The following is a 20,146-nucleotide window of genomic DNA, read 5'->3' as shown; positions in this document are numbered from 1 at the left end:
CAAATTAATAACATGAGAATACTCTGTAAATATCACTTACCTGTAGTTGTCACCTCAATGTAATAATTATATTAACCCTGCTGTTCTGTTGGTCAAAAATGACCGACCTTGAACTTCAATATTCTTTAAAATATTCAAGATGCGGCTCTGAAACCCGTGGCCGACCGACCCATCCTCATTTAAGTCAATCAACCACAAGTTTCAGAACCGCATCTTGAACACCCCAAAAAATACCAAAGTTCAAAATAGGTCTCCCCAGACCGAACAGAACAGCAGGGTTAACTGGCACAAGCTTGACTAGCCTAAATATTCACATTCTGTACATGTAAATCTACAGTATGTCTGTATACTGGAAGTCTTCCACCAAACTTCTGCTTGCTACTCACGGGGTTCTAGTGGAGAATTATATGGTTGCTCTTGCTTATGTCTCCAGGTATTTCCCTGACAAGTTCCTTACATTTTGTGTCATCTAGAATTATTCTCAAACCACCTGCCCTTAGTACAATTTAATATAAAAAAAATTTTTTTTGTTTTTTTAATAGTTTTCTGCTAAAATGATAAGAATTTGAATTGGTCCAGTAGAATTAGTAATAAAAGCTGACAAAACACAGACTCCATGTATTGTATGCTGTATGAACACTTTTTGTCCCACTGCCAGGAAGAGTAGCGTAGAGGCTCAGACCATTATACTTAGTTTTGGCTATCTAGTTACAATATAAGTTATTTTATTTATTTGTGCACAAAGTAATTTGGACAGAACAAAGTTGGAGTTTTTGTATCCTTAGTTGACATTTTTTAGCCAATGTGAGGATAATGGTTTGGTCTTCCTGGTCTTGGCAATGCCTTTAAGAATTTATGTCATGGTAAGATTCAAGCAAGATAATCAATTCATAACTTATTATAACATCCAAACACCCCCACAACACCAGAGGCTACAAAGCCTTTTTCTTGCAGTGCAGTTTAGCTTTTGGATTCTATAGAAGGTATTACCCAAAAAGAACACATAGTATGTGGAGATATCTATTTTAAAAGGAACATGTCATAAAGTTTTACCACCTCAAACCATTAATATGACTGGTTAGCCTTTAAAAGGTAAGCGTGTCAATTCCTTTATAACCCGAAAGCATTGCTCCAGTAGTGAGAAATCACATTTTCAAGTTGTGTTTGGAAGTGCATTAGGGCGTGACGATGAGCTTTTAGTTTTTCAGCCTTAGGCCGGGATCACACATGCGAGAAACACGTCCGTGTCTCGCATGTGAAATCCAAGCTCTGGCGCCGGCACTGTGGAGCGGAGCGTGCGGCCGCATAGCAACACATGGAGCCGCACGCTCCGCTCCCAAGTGCCGGCGCCAGAGCTTGGATTTCACATGCGAGAAACGGACGTGTTTCTCGCATGTGTGATCCCGGCCTTACACTGAATTTCCTACCTAGCAGCAACCTCCCCTTACAGGTCAGTGGCTATGTACCAGAGCAAACAACCTGTCAGCCAGGGAAGGGTGCTGCAACTTCAGGAATACAGCTGAGGGTGAGACGTTGTAAGTGCATTGTCACACCACAACGCACATCCAGGCACAGCTCCTATACATGCCTTTCTACTGATGGAGCAGGGCTTTTGGATTATAAAGCGATCACCTGGCTTATTTTTTAAAGGGCTACATAGAAATGTAAATTATTTCAGAGAGTGTGGGGGGTGGTCATTTTCCCTTTAATTACATTAATAACTTGAACCATTAAGAAACACTTGAGAAAAAGATGCAAATATTAAGGTAATACATGTATGTTGTGTGACTGGCAAAGTGCTGGAGGGAAGAAACATTTCACTGCGGCTGTCAGCTTCAATGATTTGAAACCCAGAAGTTTCCTTCAGCACACTATATTTTTAGGAACAACATTACATTTGAAGTGACTTTGAGGGGTCAAGCTGCTCAAAACTACGTGCAAGAAGTATATTACACCTTCAGCTCCTTCACAGGAATTAACCCCTTCATGACCTTGGGATTTTTCGTTTTTCCGTGTTCGTTTTTCACTCCCCTCCTTCCCAAAGCCATAACTTTTTTATTTTTCCGTCAATTTGGCCATGTAAGGGCTTATTTTTTGTGGAACGAGATGTACTTTTGAACAACATCATTGGTTTTAGCATGTCATGTGCTAGAAAATGGGAAAAAAATTCCAAGTGCGGTGAAATTGCAAAAAAAGTGCAATCCCACACTTGTTTTTTGTTTGGCTTTTTTGCTAGAATCACTAAATGCTAAAACTGACCTGCCATTATGATTCTCCAGGTCATTACGAGTTCATAGACACCAAACATGACTAGTTTTTTTGTACCTAAGTGGTGAAAAAAAATTCCAAACTTTGCTAAAAAAAAAAAAAAATTGTGCCATTTTCCGATATTCGTAGCGTCTCCATTTTTCATGATCTGGGGTCGGTTGAGGGTTTATTTTTTGCATGCCGAGATGATGTTTTTAATGATAGCATTTCGGTGCAGATACGTTCTTTCGATCGCCCGTTATTGCATCTTAATGCAAAGTCGCGGCGACCAAAAAAGTAATTCTGGCGTTTCGAATTTTTTTTTCGCTACGCTGTTTAGCGATCAGGTTAATGCTTTTTTTTAATTGATAGATCGGGCGATTCTGAACTCAGCGATACCAAATATGTGTAGATTTGATTTTTTTTTATTGATTTATTTTGATTGGGGCGAAAGGGGGGTGATTTAAACTTTTATATATTTTTTATTTTTTTCAGATTTTTTTAACTTTTTTTTAACTTTTGCCATGCTTCAATAGCATGGGAGGCTAGAAGCTGGCACACAACGATCACCTCTGCTACATAGCAGCGATCTGCTGTTCGCTGCTATGTAGCAGAAAATCAGGTGTGAGCGCCGACCACAGTGTGGCGCTCACAGCTACCGGCGATCAGTATCCATAGAGGTCTCAAGGACCTCTATGGTTACAATGGAGAAGCATCGCCGACCTCCGATCATGTGATGGGGGTCGGCGATGCCGTCATTTCCGGCCGCCCGGCCGGATGCGGTAGTTAAATGCCGCTGTCTGCGTTTGACAGCGGCATTTAACTAGTTAATAGGCGCGGGCAGATCGCGATTCAAAACAGCTGACATGTCCCGACTTTGATGCGGGCTCACCGCCGGTGCCCGCATCAAAGCGGGGCTTCTGACCTCGGACGTACTATCCTGTCCGAGGTCAGAAAGGGGTTAATGCAATGTGGAAGGCAGAAAAAGTGTCATTTGACTTTTTGAATTCAAAATTTGCTGGAATAATTAGCAGATGCCATGTTGTGTTTGGAGAGCGCCTAAACAATGAAAACCCTCCACAAGTAATACCATTTTGGAAACTAGACCGTTTAAGGACTGTATTTAGATGTGTGTGTGGTGAGCTCCTTCAACCCCCAAATGCTTCACAGACGTTTATAATATCGAGCCAAGAAAATACTACAAGCATCCAATTTTTCCCACAAAAATGTTTTTTAGCCCCAAATGTGGAAATTTTCTGAGGGTAACAAGAGTACAATTTGTTGAACAATTTCTCCTGAGTACACTGATACGTGTGAGGTAAACTACTGTCTGGGCACACGACAGGATAGAGAAAAGAAGGAGTGACGTTTTAGAACACAAACTTTGATGGAATGGTCTGCTGGTTTCATGTCAAGTTTGGAGAGCCCCTGATGTGCCTAAACAGTGGAGAAGCCCCACAAGTGACCCTGGAAACTAAACCCCTCAAGGAATTTATCTAGATGTGTGGTGAGCACCATGATCCCCCAGGTGCTTCACAGAATTTTTCTACGTTGATCTGTGGAAATGACAAAATGTTTTTTAGCCTCATATTTTTTTATTTTCACAAAGATAGCAGGAGAAAATTGATATGAAAATTTGTTGTTCAATTTCTTCTGAGTACACTGATTTTTTAAAAAAGATATTTTAACATTTTTTTTTACTTTATCTTTTACTTTTTTTACTAAGTCCCTCTATGTGGCTTTCACTTTCTGCAGTCTGATTGCAGTTCTATTGCATTGCATTGCATTAGAACTGTCAGTCCTGCAGACACATGTTAGTTAGATCATGCAGTGCAGTAACTTTCTAGTGTCTAGTGATGCAGATGTTATCATGATGACATCTGGTCAACATGGCAACAATCAGGCCCCAATGACGATGTCGCGGGAGGGGAGCCGACTGAAGGGCAGAGGGGGCTCCCTCCCTCTGCATGCCTGCTAAATGCTTCGATCTCTAGCAATCACAGTATTTAGGGGGTTAAAGCACCTCTCCTTCACTAAGTGCCAGGTGTCAGCTGTCAGATTCAGCTGACACACAGCAACGGTCATTCACGTAGCAAAATTGCCATGATGTATCCATACTTCCAAGGTTGGTAAGCACCTAGCGACCTGGACGTATGGATACTTCCAAGACTGGGAAGGGGTTAATATCTGCCTGTCACTTGGATTAGCTCCCGCATTTTTCTCCTGGTTGTTCTTCCTACCATTGCACACTAATATTCTTGATCTATAAAATATTGTACTTGTTAATATTACTACTGACCCTTTTGTCTATTTTTCTCTTGCTCTGTTCTTAGTAACTTGAACCATGTATTAGATGGCCTGAATCCAGGACTGTCCAAATGAGCAAGGGCGCACCCTTCTCTCACTATGCCTAACATTTATAGGCAGTGTCTATTGTTATGTGGACACTGACTTACACTTTTATTAGCAACTGTATCTTGTTCTGCTTGCTCTCTATTGAGGTCACGACACATAGTCATATTCAAACCCGTATTTTCAGTCTGCGATACCTCATATGATATTTTGCCACAAAGAGCAGATTTGGTCAGGAACAAATATGAAGGGGCCATTGACAACAAGACTCTGTAAACAGCTCTAAATGTGTATGTGTGCGCGTTCTCCCTTAGGGAGCATGAAACATGACTCTCCATATTCTCCTCCATATGTGGCAAGGAGGTTGTCACACTGTCCTGCTTTACTTTGTACTTTTTGCCATCCAATGGAAATTACAATTATCATTTCTTTAGGATACACTGTCAGAAACAAAGAGGAAATAGCTCTTCCAAAAAACAATATACCCGTTTTACAAGAAACGTGGATCTGGTTAGACACCAATATCAGGTATGTTAAATATGCACTACTTGCACATGCATTACTTGCATTACAGATTCTAATGCTAATAACCATTTACTTAATGGTAAAACAATTCAAAATAACAATTATTCCTGGAGCACATTAATTATTGGATAACTATTAATGGTGAATTATTATGTCAGTTTTATAGGATTGTAAATTAAGTACCCATTTTTCACAGTTCATCGTTAACAACTCAACTTCAGCTAACGGTCCCTAACAAAAACGCCACTTGGGTGGCTTCTGCATTTGTTATTTCTGAGGGGCTTGGACTTGGAGTAACAGATATACCTGTGGAGGTGAGTTTCTTCTTTAAGTTACTTTATAACAAAATGGCATTGTGCTTTTAATGATCATGTACCCTGTACTATGTGCTCACTTAATCAAATCTTGAAACCAATCTAATATGTGGTGATGGCAGGGAGATACTGGGACTGAAATTCAGTCCTGGCATTTGAAAACACACAGGTCCATGCCATCTCCGCCCCTGAGCCCCAGATGGGGATATCTATTATTAATATAACACTACCTAGGGGAAATAAAGATTTACTACAAGACTTATATTTCTAATAATACCAGTAATATCACTATATAAGATTGAATTGTAATAATAATAATACTGGACTGAAGACTTTAACTTCAAGCCTGGAGAACCTTTCTCCAAAACCACTGTACTTGGACTGATATCACCACCATACATTGACCATTTAATGGGAATATCAGTTCTGCACCAGTGCTCTACAGACTGTAGATATAGAAATATAAACCCCATAAACATAAACTCCTCCTATAGAAAAACACACTGACACCATAATAACTTCTTTTATGGATGGAATTGGCCACAGCTTTATTAACATGAAATTAACCAAACCATATATTTTTTCTTTAACCATCATCAAGTTGAAACGGTATGCACCAACGGACTCCCGGTGGGCAAGTCCATCTTCATTTCGTATAAAGCTCAAAACCATGTAATTGTACTGTAAGCTGTGAATTGATACAAAACATTAGAAACAGTATCAAAATCATTATTTTTGTAATAACGTATAAATAACCATGTAAGAAACGGGAAGGAAGCTCCTAATCAGCGGATATTGGAGAAGAGGGAGAAAAAACATGGAAAGGGGTTTTTATTGCTGCTGGGCACATTAACATACAAAAAAGAGATGGGGGGAGGGGACTGGGAGTGGAGAGTAGCTGAGGAGTGGAGAGTAGCTGATGCAGAGGCAAAACCAAGAAGCAGTCTCTGTAAGTAACAAATACCAGTACAAAAAATACTTTGAAGGTACAACCTATATTAACCCTACTCATGCTAAACATACTAAGACAAACTGGAGACCTATGGTTTAACAAGGAAGGGGGGAGGGCAAATCCCCAACATGGAGAGGGCAATCCTATCCCCAGTCCAGGACCCTTTCCCTATACGAATTGTGGTCCACTAGACCATATATGTGTGTGTTGTACAGGTTCTCACTAGTGATGTTCTCACGGATTGTCATCATGCCATGCCATGACCTCTTCTTCAACCTAATTCATCCCTGTAAAATGTAACACACAACCTTGACTTACATTTTTTCCATGACCTTCCTCAAATTCATGAAACCCGACCCGACCCCTGTGTGGGGTCGGCCATGAGGTCAGCGATCTTCTGAATCTGGTTTCAGAATTCCGATACCGAGTTCCGATATGTTTGCAATATCGGAAATCAGTATCGGAATCCATATTTAAGTGTAAAAGAAAGAATTAAAATAAAAAATATTGCTATACTCACCCTCTGACGCGCCCTGGTACTAACCGGCAGTCTTCCTTCCTTAGAATCAGCACTTGAAAGACCTTCGGTGACGTCGCGGCTTGTGATTGGTCGCACGACGGCCCATGTGACCGCTCACGCGACCAATCACAAACCGCGACGTCACCGAAGGTCCTTCAAGCGCTGATTCTTAGGAAGGAAGGCTGCCGGAAAGAAGCAGGGCGCGTCCGAGGGTGAGTATATTCTTATTAGGTCCACCTCACAGTCCCCTATATAGTATGATGATAGGTCAGGGCTCTGGCTGGGCCAGTCAAGAATGGTCCCAGAGTTGTTTTGAAGCCACTCCTTTGTTATTTTAGCTGTTTGTTTATGGCCATTGTCTTGTTGGAAGGTGAAGCTTTGGCCAAGTCTGAGGTCCAGACAATCTGGAAGAGATTTTCATCAAGGATATCTTTGTACTTGGCCGCATTCATGTTTCCTTTAATGACAACCAGTCATCCTGTCCCTGCATCTGAAAAACATCCCCATAGCATGATGCTGCCAACACCATGTTTCACTGTTGGGATTGTATTGGGCAGGTGATGAGCAGTGCCTGGTTTTCTCCACACATACCACATAGAATTATCACCAAAAGGTCTATCTTCCTCTCATCAGACCAGAGAATCTTATTTCTCATAGTCTGGAAGTTCTTCATTTGTGTTTTAGCAAACTCTATGCAGGCTTTTATGTGTCTTGCACTGAGGAGAGGCTTCCATCAGGCCACTCTGCCATAAAGGCCTGACTAGAGGAAGACTGCAGTGACAGTTAACTTTGTGGAACTTTCTCCCATCTCCCTACTGCATCTCTGGAGCTCAGCGACAGTGATCTTGGGGTTCTTCTTTACCTCTCCACCAAGGCTCTTCTCCCACGATTGCTCAGTTTGGCTGGACTGCCAGGTCTAGGAAGACTTCTTGTGGTCCCAAACTTCTTCCATTTAAGGATTATGGAGACCACTGTGCTCTTAGGAACGTTGAGTACTGCAGAAATTCTTTTGTTAACTTGGTCAGATCTGTGCCTTGCCACAATTCTGTCTCTGAGCTCCTTGGCCAGTTCCTTTGACCTCATGATTCTCATTTGGTCTCATTCTTTTCGAGTGTTATATAGTAATGTATGCCAGACCACAGAATACGATAGCAGTGAGCAATTTAACTCACAAAAAATTTTTTTAGAACAATTTTTTTTATGTTTTTTTGTAGTGTTAGATATCATATAAATGTAGCTCAGACCAGGGAATAATGCATAGATGAGGAATTTGACTCAGCAAAACTTTTGAACAATTTTTTCGAGTGATAGATATCACAGTAATATACCCCAGACCATGGAACATGGGTGAATAATATTAACCCAGAAAAAATTTTAAACGCTTTTTTGGAGTGATAGATTTCACATATACCACTTTTTATTGCACTTTTTGGGAGGCAAAATGAACAAAAAATACCATTCTGAATGTGTTTTTTTTCTAAACCATTCAGTGTAATCTTTGCTTTGTTTTGACACTTTTGTCCCCAAAAATATTTTTTGGTCTCTATATTCTAATACCCATAACTTGTTTTATTAGATGAAGTTGTATAAAGGCTTGTTTTTTTTAAGTGATAAGTTTTAGTTTTTAACAATTTTTAGATACAGTGGGGCAAAAAAGTATTTAGTCAGTCAGCAATAGTGCAAGTTCCACCACTTAAAAAGATGAGAGGCGTCTGTAATTTACATCATAGGTAGACCTCAACTATGGGAGACAAACTGAGAAAAAAAAATCCAGAAAATCACATTGTCTGTTTTTTTAACATTTTATTTGCATATTATGGTGGAAAATAAGTATTTGGTCAGAAACAAAATTTCATCTCAATACTTTGTAATATATCCTTTGTTGGCAATGACAGAGGTCAAACGTTTTCTGTAAGTCTTCACAGGGTTGCCACACACTGTTGCTGGTATGTTGGCCCATTCCTCCATGCAGATCTCCTCTAGAGCAGTGATGTTTTTGGCTTTTCGCTTGGCAACACGGACTTTCAACTCCCTCCAAAGGTTTTCTATAGGGTTGAGATCTGGAGACTGGCTAGGCCACTCCAGGACCTTGAAATGCTTCTTACGAAGCCACTCCTTCGTTGCCCTGGCGGTGTGCTTTGGATCATTGTCATGTTGAAAGACCCAGCCACGTTTCATCTTCAATGCCCTTGCTGATGGAAGGAGGTTTGCACTCAAAATCTCACGATACATGGCCCCATTCATTCTTTCATGTACCCGGATCAGTCGTCTTGGCCCCTTTGCAGAGAAACAGCCCCAAAGCATGATGTTTCCACCACCATGCTTTACAGTAGGTATGGTGTTTGGAGGAAAAAGAATACTGAGTTGCATCCACCAAACACGACAAGTTGTGTTTCTACCAAACAGTTCCAGTTTGGTTTCATCAGACCATAGGACATTCTCCCAAAACTCCTCTGGATCATCCAAATGCTCTCTAGCAAACTTCAGACGGGCCCGGACATGTACTGGCTTAAGCAGTGGGACACGTCTGGCACTGCAGGATCTGAGTCCATGGTGGCGTAGTGTGTTACTTATGGTAGGCCTTGTTACATTGGTCCCAGCTCTCTGCAGTTCATTCACTAATTCCCCCCGCGTGGTTCTGGGATTTTTGCTCACCGTTCTTGTGATCATTCTGACCCCACGGGGTGGGATTTTGCGTGGAGCCCCAGATCGAGGGAGATTATCAGTGGTCTTGTATGTCTTCCATTTTCTAATTATTGCTCCCACTGTTGATTTCTTCACTCCAAGCTGGTTGGCTATTGCAGATTCAGTCTTCCCAGCCTGGTGCAGGGCTACAATTTTGTTTCTGGTGTCCTTTGACAGCTCTTTGGTCTTCACCATAGTGGAGTTTGGAGTCAGACTGTTTGAGGGTGTGCACAGGTGTCTTTTTATACTGATAACAAGTATAAACAGGTGCCATTACTACAGGTAATGAGTGGAGGAAAGAGGAGACTCTTAAAGAAGAAGTTACAGGTCTGTGAGAGCCAGAAATCTTGATTGTTTGTTTCTGACCAAATACTTATTTTCCACCATAATATGCAAATAAAATGTTAAAAAAACAGACAATGTGATTTTCTGGATTTTTTTTTCTCAGTTTGTCTCCCATAGTTGAGGTCTACCTATGATGTAAATTACAGACGCCTCTCATCTTTTTAAGTGGTGGAACTTGCACTATTGCTGACTGACTAAATACTTTTTTGCCCCACTGTATATAGGACTTTTTGATCACTTTGTGAATTATTTTTCGTAGATCCATTACAGAAGCGATACAGTGGGTACGGAAAGTATTCAGACCCCTTTAAATGTTTCACTCTTTGTTTCATTGCAGCTATTTGGTAAATTCTAAAAAGTTCATTTTTTCTCATTAATATACACTCTGCGCCCCATCTTGGCTAACCCCCCCAGAAACATAGAAATTTTTGCAAATTTATTAAAAAAGAAAAACTGAAATATTACATGGTCATAAGTATTCAGACCCTTTGCTCAGTATGGAGTAGAAGCACCCTTTTGAGCTAGTACAGCCATGAGTCTTCTTGGGAATGATGCAACAAGTTTTTCACACCTGGATTTGGGGATCCTCTGCCATTCTTCCTTGCAGATCCTCTCCAGTTCCGTCAGGTTGGATGGTGAACGTTGGTGGACAGCCATTTTCAGGTCTCTCCAGATATGCTCAATTGGGTTTAGGTCAGGGCTCTGGCTGGGCCAATCATGAATGGTCACAGAATTGTTCTGAAGCCATTTGTTTGTTATTTCAGCTGTGTGCTTAGGGTCATTGTCTTGTTGGAAGGTGAACCTTCGGCCAATTCTGAGGTCCAGAGCACTCTGGAAGAGGTTTTCATCCAGGATATCTCTTTACTTGGCTGCATTCATGTTTCCTTCAATGGCAACCAGTCGTCCTGTCACTGCAGCTGAAAAACACCCCCGTAGCATGATGCTGCCACATCATGCTGCTGAAAAATTTAAAGGGGTCTGAATACTTTCCGTACCTACTGAACATGGGAGGGTTAGTGCACATGATCAGTGGGCCACTGCAGCACATCTCAGAGGATGCCGAAACACAGTTGCCAACTGCAGTTTGTAGACCGGCAAGGAGGGCAGGGAAGAGGAGTGGATGGAAGATTATATGGGTAATGATGAGGTCCTAGACCCCACACGAAGCGAAGGCCATACTAGTGACGTGCACAGGGAGCAGCTTGTAAAGGCACAGCTGAAATCCCCCTAGCCCATATGTTGTCTACTACTGCCCACCAAAACCGGCTCAAAAACCTCCCTGACATGGCATTTCTTCAGGTAATGTGTCGATGACAAGTGATGGGTGGTTTGCATGCTGTGCTATCAGAGCCTGAAGCAAGGTATAAGTCTTCTAAACCTGAGCACCACCAGCATGATGAGACATCTGAATACCAAGCATGAGGTGCAGTGAAGTACACACCTTAAAAAACATGACAGATCTGGGCCCACCTTCTTGCTCCCTCTTATGCTGCGGTCTTGGTGTCTTCCTCCCATTCACAATCAACAGGGCCACCTGCCTCCTCACAAAGAGCGGATGTAACAGCACCACCAGTGTCACCGATAACCTCCACACCGTCCCATGGAAGTGTTCAGCTTTGCATCCCCCAAACCCTTGAGAGAAAAAGGAGATACACCATACCCACCCATGAATGACAGCATTTTCAAATTATTGGCCATTCTGACTGGAGGAGATGGATAGCTTCAAAAAACTGATGGCGTTGGCTGTCCCTTAGTATATTCTTCCCAGCTGCCAGTACTTTTCCAGTATGCCATCCCTGTCCTGCACACACTTGTTGAAGACAAATAAAAGGTGTGCACTGCATAACGCGATCAGTGGCAAGGTCCACATATCCACCGATAAACAGACGAGCAGTGGCGTACCACCAATGGCGGCAGGCCACGCGACTGCTTTAGGGCCCGGATGGCAGAGGGACTCAGATTCAGTTAAACTCTATTGCCATGTGGGTCTGCACGGCAATAATTAAAAGCCACCAGCCAATTGGAGGCTAGCAGCTGACGTCAGCGCGCACGTCGCTGGCGTATGATGTCATTCTCATTCACCGGAGAGTGCGCGCTTGAACTGCATAGAGGGATCATCACTGCAGGAGCACGGCCAGGTAAGGAGAAAGTTTTTTTTTAATTTTTATTGAAAGCGGTAAGGGGGAAGGATGGGACACACGGGGGCAGGATGGGAGAAAGTGGCAGGATGGGAGACACAGTGGCAGGATGGGAGACACAGGTGGCAGGATGGGAGACACAGGTGGCAGGATGAGAGACACTGGGCAGGATGGGAGACACAGGTAGCAGGATGGGAGACACAGGTGGCAGGATGGGAGACACAGGAGGCAGGATGGGAGACACAGGAGGCAGGATGGGAGACACGGGGCAGGATGGAGACAGATGTGTCAGGATCACGGGGCAGGATGGAGACAGATGGGGCGGGATGGAGACAGATGGGGCAGGATCACAGGGCAGGATGGAGACAGATGGGGCAGGATGGAGACAGATGGAGCAGGATCATGGGGCAGTATGGAGACACATGGTGCAGGTTTATGGGGCAAGATGGAGACACATGGTGCAGGATCATGGTCAGGATGGATACAATGGAGACAGATGGGGCAGGATCATGTGGCAGATGGGGCAGGATCATGGGACAGACGGAGCAGGATCACAGGACAGATGGAGCGAGATCACGGGACAGACGGGTCAGGATCACGGGACAGATGGGGCAGGATCATGGGACAGATGAGGCAGGATCATAGGACAGATTGGGCAGGATCATGGGACAGATGGGGTAATAATGGCAATGATGATACTAGTATTGTGTTCTTTATTAATGATCAGTATTGTAGCATTCAGTCACTATGTGGTGGTAATATGTTGTCCGGCCATGATGTGGCACTATTTGTTCCTTGTATGTGCTATTTGGTCACTTTGTGGTGGTAATATGTGGTCTGGTCATGGTGTGGTCGTATTTGTTCCTTGTATGTGGTATTATTGGTCACCATGTGGTGGTAATATGTGCTCTGGACATGTTGTGGTGGCATTTGTCACTTCTATGTGATATTATTTGGTCACTGTAGTGGCAATATGTGTTCTGGACATGGTATGGCAGTATTTGTTCCTTGTATGTGGTATTATTGGTCACCATGTGGTGGTAATATGTGTTGTGGACATGGTGCAATGGTATTTGTCCTTGTCTGTGATATTATTTGGCCACTGTGGTGGTAATATGTGTCTGGACATGGTGTGGCAGTATTTGTTCCTTGTATGTGGTATTATAGGTCACTATGTGGTGGTAATATGGTGTCTGGTCATGGTGCGGTGGTATTTGTCCCTTGTATGTGATATTATTGGTCATTTTAAAAATGGAAAAATAAATAAAAATATTCCTAAATTGTATTGGATAGTTTAACAAATGATTAATAGGACAGAGTAGAATAGAGCTCGGCCAAAAGAGTCTTCCCTGTCATTTTGCCTGCTTAAAAAATCTTTTGGCCAAAGCAAAAGCTGCTGGCTATATTTGTGATCTGGTGATGGGAACTGTTAATGTGTGATTGGTTAAAAGTGGAGTTTTTCCAAGACAGAGCGGTGGGGCTGTGAGCAGTTTGAGGGGTGGAGCTTGGGCAGAGTCTCAAGGGGGCCCCAAAAAATGTTGCCAGTTTGGGGTCCCCAAAATTCCAGGTGGCAGCTCTGCCCACCGGAGATAGACCTCAACGGCTGTGCTGTCCCGTGTGCTTTTAATTAAATATGCGTTCCGCCGTCACTCTGTACCTGGCTCTTCTTAACTCCTCCTTTCTAATTCTGCACTGCTCCCGGCTGAACTCTCTGGCTGGATTTGCATAAGGGTGGCACACTTCGTGCTGAAGTAGCTTTCCAACCAGAGAGAGCAGTGTATGCTGGGCCCGGCTGGAAGTAGTCGCACATGCAGGGGCGACACTGCACTTTTAATTGTGCTTGTGTGTCGCCCCAGCCATGTGATTACTAGAAGACACAGCCACACTGCTATGTCTGTTGAAGTGACCGCACTCAAACATTGGGGGAGCGGCCTTGGCCTCGACGGCCAGTGGGCCCCTCTGATGGTCCAGGGCCATGTCTATGACTGTGGAAGTCCTGCACTACCACATGCCTAAGAAGCTTCATGGGACACACACAGGCTGGGGGCAGGTGAGCGAGGCTTGTTGCAAGCTTCCCCAATCCCCATATTAAAAAATATTTCTAATGTGTGTGTATGTATGAGGGGAATATCTATGTATGTTAGTGTGTATGACTGTGTTCAAATATGTATCTATGTCTGTATGTGCACATATCTGTGTATATGTCTTCTATTTCAAGGCAATCTCTATCTTGGACAATGTTTCGCCTATATCTATAACATGCATGCTTGGAACTAAGAGTACCTGTTGATTATTTTATTTATTGATTTTTTTTGTGGGGGGCCCATTCAGACTTTTGCTATGGGGCCCCATGATTTCTATGTATACCTCTGTAGACCAGTAAGCATGGCTAAGGACGTTTCATCTCCCTAACTGCCCACTGGGTAAATGTAGTGCTGGCTGAGACAGAGGAGGAAGCTGTTCTAGCCCATGTCCTACCACCATCGATGATTGCTGGACATTTCTCTGTCCAGGTTGCCTCTTCCTCTTACTTCGCATCCTCCACTGCCTCCTCATCCGGTCACAGTAATAACATGCACATCCCTTTACTGGCGCATGTGCTGAATTTGGTAGTGCAGAGCTTCCTGAAACACTACCCACATATGTCATAGCTGCTGCTGAAAGTGCAGGCAGTGTGTATGCACTTTTGGTGTTCTTACACTGCTGTTGCTCACCTGTCTGCGCAGCCTTACTGCTTACTGTATCATATGCAACTAATCAGCAAGGTGGAATTCCACCCAGCATATGGTACAGAGTCTGTGTGAGCAGCAGGCAACAACACCACTTCATCAACAATGCGTGGGCATCCATGTGTGAAGTGTGTGCCATGTTGCGCGGTTTCGAATACTCCACAAATATGGCCGGTGCTGATGAAGCCATCATTAGCATTACTATGCCACTTATATGCATGCTGGAAAAAACAATTCAGGCAATGATTAATGAGGAGTGGCACAGGAGGAAGAGGAGGAGGAGCAAAGCCAATTCACACCATTATCAGGTCTGTCATCCATACATGTGAAGGTACAGATGAATGACGTCGGGGAGACCAAAACATCCAACACCGCGGAGACACCATCACGTGTTTCTCAACGCAGTGATCCAGAACACTGCCCCCATCCCTTATGGGAAATATGCAAATGCATGTAACGTAAGCTGTGGAGACACCATTACGTGTTTCTCAACGCAAGCAATGAATAGCCAGGCCTTTCCCCGGGAAGGAACAACCACGGGAAGGGCAGCATCCAATAAAGGAAACATCCAATAAAGGAAAACCACCTATGCCAAGCATGGTATCCATCCACAGACAGCTGTTTCAGGGTTTTTGCCCCTCATCAGTGTGGAGTAGGAAACTGGCTATTAGGAGCAGTGCCTAGTAAAAGTCTGTGAAGGTACAGATGAATGACCTCGGGGAGACAAAAACATCCAAAACCGCGGAGACACCATCACGTGTTTCTCAACGCAGTGATCCAGAACACTGCCCCCATCCCTTATGGGAAATATGCAAATGCATGTAAAGTAAGCTGCGGAGACACCATCACATGTTTCTCAATGCAAGCAATGAATAGCCAGGCCTTTCCCCTGGAAGGAACAACCACGGGAAGGGCAGCATCCAATAAAGGAAACATCCAATAAAGGAAAACCACCTATGCGAAGCATGGTATCTTGCTGTCTGTGGATGTCTCTGCAGCTTACTTTACATGCATTTGCATATTTCCCATAAGGGATGGGGGCAGTGTTCTGGATCACTGCGTTGAGAAACACGTGATGGTGTCTCTGCTGTGTTGGATGTTTTGGTCTCCCCGAGGTCATTCATCTGTACCTTCACAGCCTTTTACTAGGCACTGCTCCTAATAACCAGTTTCCTACTCCACACTGATGAGGGGTAAAAACCCTAAAACAGCTGTCTGTGGATGGATATCATGCTTGGCATAGGTGGTTTTCCTTTATTGGATGTTTCCTTTATTGGATGCTGCCCTTCCCGTGGTTGTTCCTTCCCGGGGAAAGGCCTGGCTATTCATTGCTTGCGTTGAGAAACACATGATGGTGTCTCTGCAGCTTACTTTACATGTCATTCATACATGACTTGGAGAGTGGGTTACTGTCCCAACAGCGGTCAGGTACCCAACTGTACAGTCAGTGGACAGTTTGGGAGGATGATTATGAGGAGGAGGAGGAACAACCGTGCTTCATCAGCTAAGAACTCCGGTGATCTTTCTCACGTCACAACTACACACTGCAGTAGCATTCTGATGCTCTTGTCTCAGTGTGAGCCAGGTGGCATGCATAGCAGTTGCATCACTGACGTGACCGCTGTCTAAATTATCCGGATTACAGTTGGACATGCCCATTAATTAATTATCGTCAGACAGGTGAGGAATATGGTGTATTATTATTTTTTTGTCTTTTACAGGGGACATGGGCTTCAGTGGATTGTGCCAATTGGAGCAGAGTGAAAGCCCCTCCCTCTGCAAGCCAATATATGTCACTATCACTACTAAGGGGCATCACAGGGGTTTAACATCCGCGATTGGCGCTAGCATTGATCTTGTGCCTCAGGGTGTCAGCTATCATACAGTGCTGACACTCGCTGATGATTGCGCCAGCAGTGGGAGTCAGCCCCCAAGATCGCCACACCATACATCTATGGCAGTATGCAGGAATGCACCCCCTGCGGTGCTGTGCATGTAGAGCAGATGTCATGAAGGAGTTAAGAAGGACCGATTATCGAGTATTAAATGAACAGTTTTTGCTCTTATTGTATTTCCACTGCTCGTGTAATTACGCCATTTAGAGTGAGCAATTTCAACAATAGCATTATACAACAGGATCAGTAAAATCTAATGAATGTTGAATATTACTGGGCAGTTATGGGAAAGTATGTATATTTTTGGTGTAGGAGTACAGAAGAAACTAAAGGAGCTTGGATTTAAATTTGTTATCAGTCTTCAGCTTCCAGTCATGTAAAAGCCCAGGTTATTTTGTAATTCTGTTTAAGAAATATTTTCAGCACCATTGGAATTTTGGCATTTTAATTATGAAACTGTAAATTATGCATTCGCCTTATACACCAACACTCCATTCATGAGTGAAACCCTTTGGTATGCCAAGTGCAAGGTGTTTGCCCCTCATTTAGACATAAGCAATATAATGCACCAATGCATACTGAAGTTAAAATACTCTTTTGTAATTGTGGTTTTCTAGATATCTGTTGTCAAGTCACTGATAGCTGTACTCAACACACCATTTTCACTAACAAGAGGTGAACAATGTATTATAGAAGTCGGTTTATTTAACTCCTTGCAAGAAAACTTACAGGTATGTTTTTCCTCATTTAATACTTTTACTTAAAGAAGTATTCTGGGAGTGATACCTTTATTGGCTAACCAGAAAATAAAGGTATCACTCCCAAAATACTTCTGTCATCATTGGGCAGAAAAGTATTCACATCGATTTTTCTGGCTAACACGGTACCACAATACAATTTGTTATTGTACATCATACTTTTACTTACTAATTGTTTTTTCCCTGTCTGTTCATTTCACTTCAACACCCACAATAATAATTGTTGATTAAAAGCATGTCCGCTTCCTTCAAGAAATAGTGCCACTGTGATAATATCAGAATAGGTTATCAATATCAGATCGATGGGGCTGCGACATCTGGCACCCCTGTTGATCAACTATTCTCGGTGGCAACAGCAGTCGAATGTGCTCAGTTGCCTAGAGGAACTACCCATCTCTGTCAGCTACGTAATGGCCACAGCGTGGAACTGCAGATTCAACCCTATTCAAATGTATGAATTTAATTGAAGATGTGGATCTGCAGGACCCTCACTATACAGTTGATGGAACTGTTTAGTTTCGCTCCGCAAGTTAGCACATTTGGCCCCTGACAGTTCTGCGAACCGATGATCGGTGGAGGTGCTGAGCATTTCACCCCCACCGATCTGATATTGACGACCTATCGTAAGGATAGGCCACCAATATAAAAGTACTAGACAAACCTGTTAATACATTCAATCTTGTCTTAGGAAGACCAAACATCTAGGCGAGTTTTAGAGTGTCAATTACCCTTAGCTATTATTATTCATTCTAATTATTTTCCCTTATATGTTTACAGGTTATGGTCACTTTGGAATCCAGCAATTCATTTGACATGCTTATACCTAATAACAGTGCAGATTCTGTACCAGGCCAATATAACGTGACAGTTCAAGGTGAAGCTGGAACATCCGTTCTGTTTCCAATAAACCCAAAAAAACTGGGAAACGTTACAGTCAAAGTGACAGTGACATCAAAAGCATCTTCTGAAGTTTTAACCAAAACTATTCTAGTGAAGGTAAAATATATACTTTATCCAAATCCTGGTGGCAAGTTTTATAAGGATTTTATAATGATTAATAAAAATATATACCAACTTCTTGTGTACCTGTTCTACAGGCTGAAGGAGTGAAATACTTCTACTCACAATCTGCTCTCTTGGAGCTTACTGATACTGCAGTGACGACTGCATCAAAGAACTTCTCATTCACATTCCCTAGTGATGTTATAGCAGACACCATAGAAGGGTTTGTCACAGTTGTTGGTAAGAAGTTTCTAACATTAAAGAGAACCTTTCTGCACGATTTTGTAATGTGAAGACATGACTGTAATGACGCTGTAATAGTGTTTACATTGATACATTTGGTGAAAAAATCCGCTTTGTTGTACTTCTTTAATTACTATTCCAAATTTTCTGCTAATTAGATTTCGGTGCACAGGGGCCTGACTGTGCACTAGGTCTTCTCCTCCCTGTCTGTGATTCCCTGCCCCTCCATCTGCCTCATCTGGTTGAAGAGGAGAATTCAAACAAAGGAGGCAGGTCACAGGAAAGACAATGACTTGTCATTCAAAGACCGGACGAGGCAAAAGCCCTGTGCACCGAAATAAAGTGTATTTCTTCAAAGGATTTAAGCTCATTGTGGTAATATAGCCTTAGTCTACGTACTCATGATGAGTCTTTGGTAAGTTTTTGATGTTGCATATTTTTTGCAGCATTTTTTAACCCATTCGATAAGTTCGGCAACTTTTTTTTTATTTTTCATTGCGTTTTTTTGTGCGTTTTTTTACCAGCATTATTAGTGCATTTTTTATACTGCGGTTTTTGTCTCTTTTTTTTGTGATGTCATGCCTTAAATAAAGCTACATTGTTTTTGTTATCAATGAAGGAAAGGTATCCAGCAATAGATCCATTGGAAAATAATTATTTAAAAACAAAAATCTTTAATGTATAACATGGTTAAAATTATGATATAAAACCATTAGTTTAGAAAAAAGGCAAGTAGCCCGGGAAACTCATGGCCTTATGTGTTTCAAACCGACTGGTTCTTAATTATAGTTCAGAGTGTTCCACATTAGTGTGGGAACACTCTGAACTATGATTAAGAATAGTATGGGAACACTCTGAACTGTGATTAAGAACCAGTAGGTTTGAAACGCGTAAGACCATGAGTTTCCTGGGCTACTTGCCTTTTTTCTAAACTAATGGTTTTATACCATAATTTTAACCATGTTATACATTAAAGATTTTTGTTTTTAAATAACTATTCACTGATGGATCTGTTGCTGGATACGTTTCCTTCTTTGATATTGCTTTTTTGCCGCTAACACGAACTTCTTTCTGTGCATGACCATTGGATTCTACTGCGGTGAGCTGGATTTTTTCTACAAAATTGTTTCTTTGTTTTTGATACTTCCTCCTGGTATTTGGGTGTAACAAAACTTTATTGATATAATAATGTTCGTGCTACATGCGTTTTCTGTGCGTTTCTGCACAAAAAAAAGTGTGCTTTTTTACCTGTGGATTTTCTGCATTAAATGCAATTCTATGGGGAAAATATGCACATAAAACTCAGCGTGTTAGGTGTCGAGTTCCCGCTGCTGCACAGGGGAAATCTCAAACTATTTCTGCTGTGGTCCCCCATTCTACATCAGCCTCAGTGGAGCCTGCTCAGTGGAGATGTCGGTCCCAGCATCTGGCTCAGCCTGAT

At 42.5% G+C, this 20,146-nt stretch overlaps 1 protein-coding gene across 1 annotated transcript in view; it reads left to right on the top strand.

Annotated features, from left to right (window-relative positions):
- LOC138637692 (CD109 antigen-like) overlaps positions 1-20,146 on the top strand; it is a 157,300-nt gene that overhangs the window by 81,276 nt on the left and 55,878 nt on the right. Inside the window, exons 19-23 of the mRNA XM_069726554.1 lie at positions 5,034-5,127; positions 5,321-5,438; positions 17,320-17,433; positions 18,238-18,456; positions 18,558-18,702. Coding sequence (XP_069582655.1) covers positions 5,034-5,127; positions 5,321-5,438; positions 17,320-17,433; positions 18,238-18,456; positions 18,558-18,702 — 690 coding nt within the window. The remainder of the gene's footprint in view (positions 1-5,033; positions 5,128-5,320; positions 5,439-17,319; positions 17,434-18,237; positions 18,457-18,557; positions 18,703-20,146) is intronic.

This window comes from Ranitomeya imitator, chromosome 5, assembly GCF_032444005.1.
Source record: "Ranitomeya imitator isolate aRanImi1 chromosome 5, aRanImi1.pri, whole genome shotgun sequence".
NCBI lineage: Eukaryota > Metazoa > Chordata > Amphibia > Anura > Dendrobatidae > Ranitomeya > Ranitomeya imitator.
The sequence above is the reverse complement of the archived record's forward strand: the minus strand, read 5'-3'. Positions and strand labels throughout refer to the sequence as shown.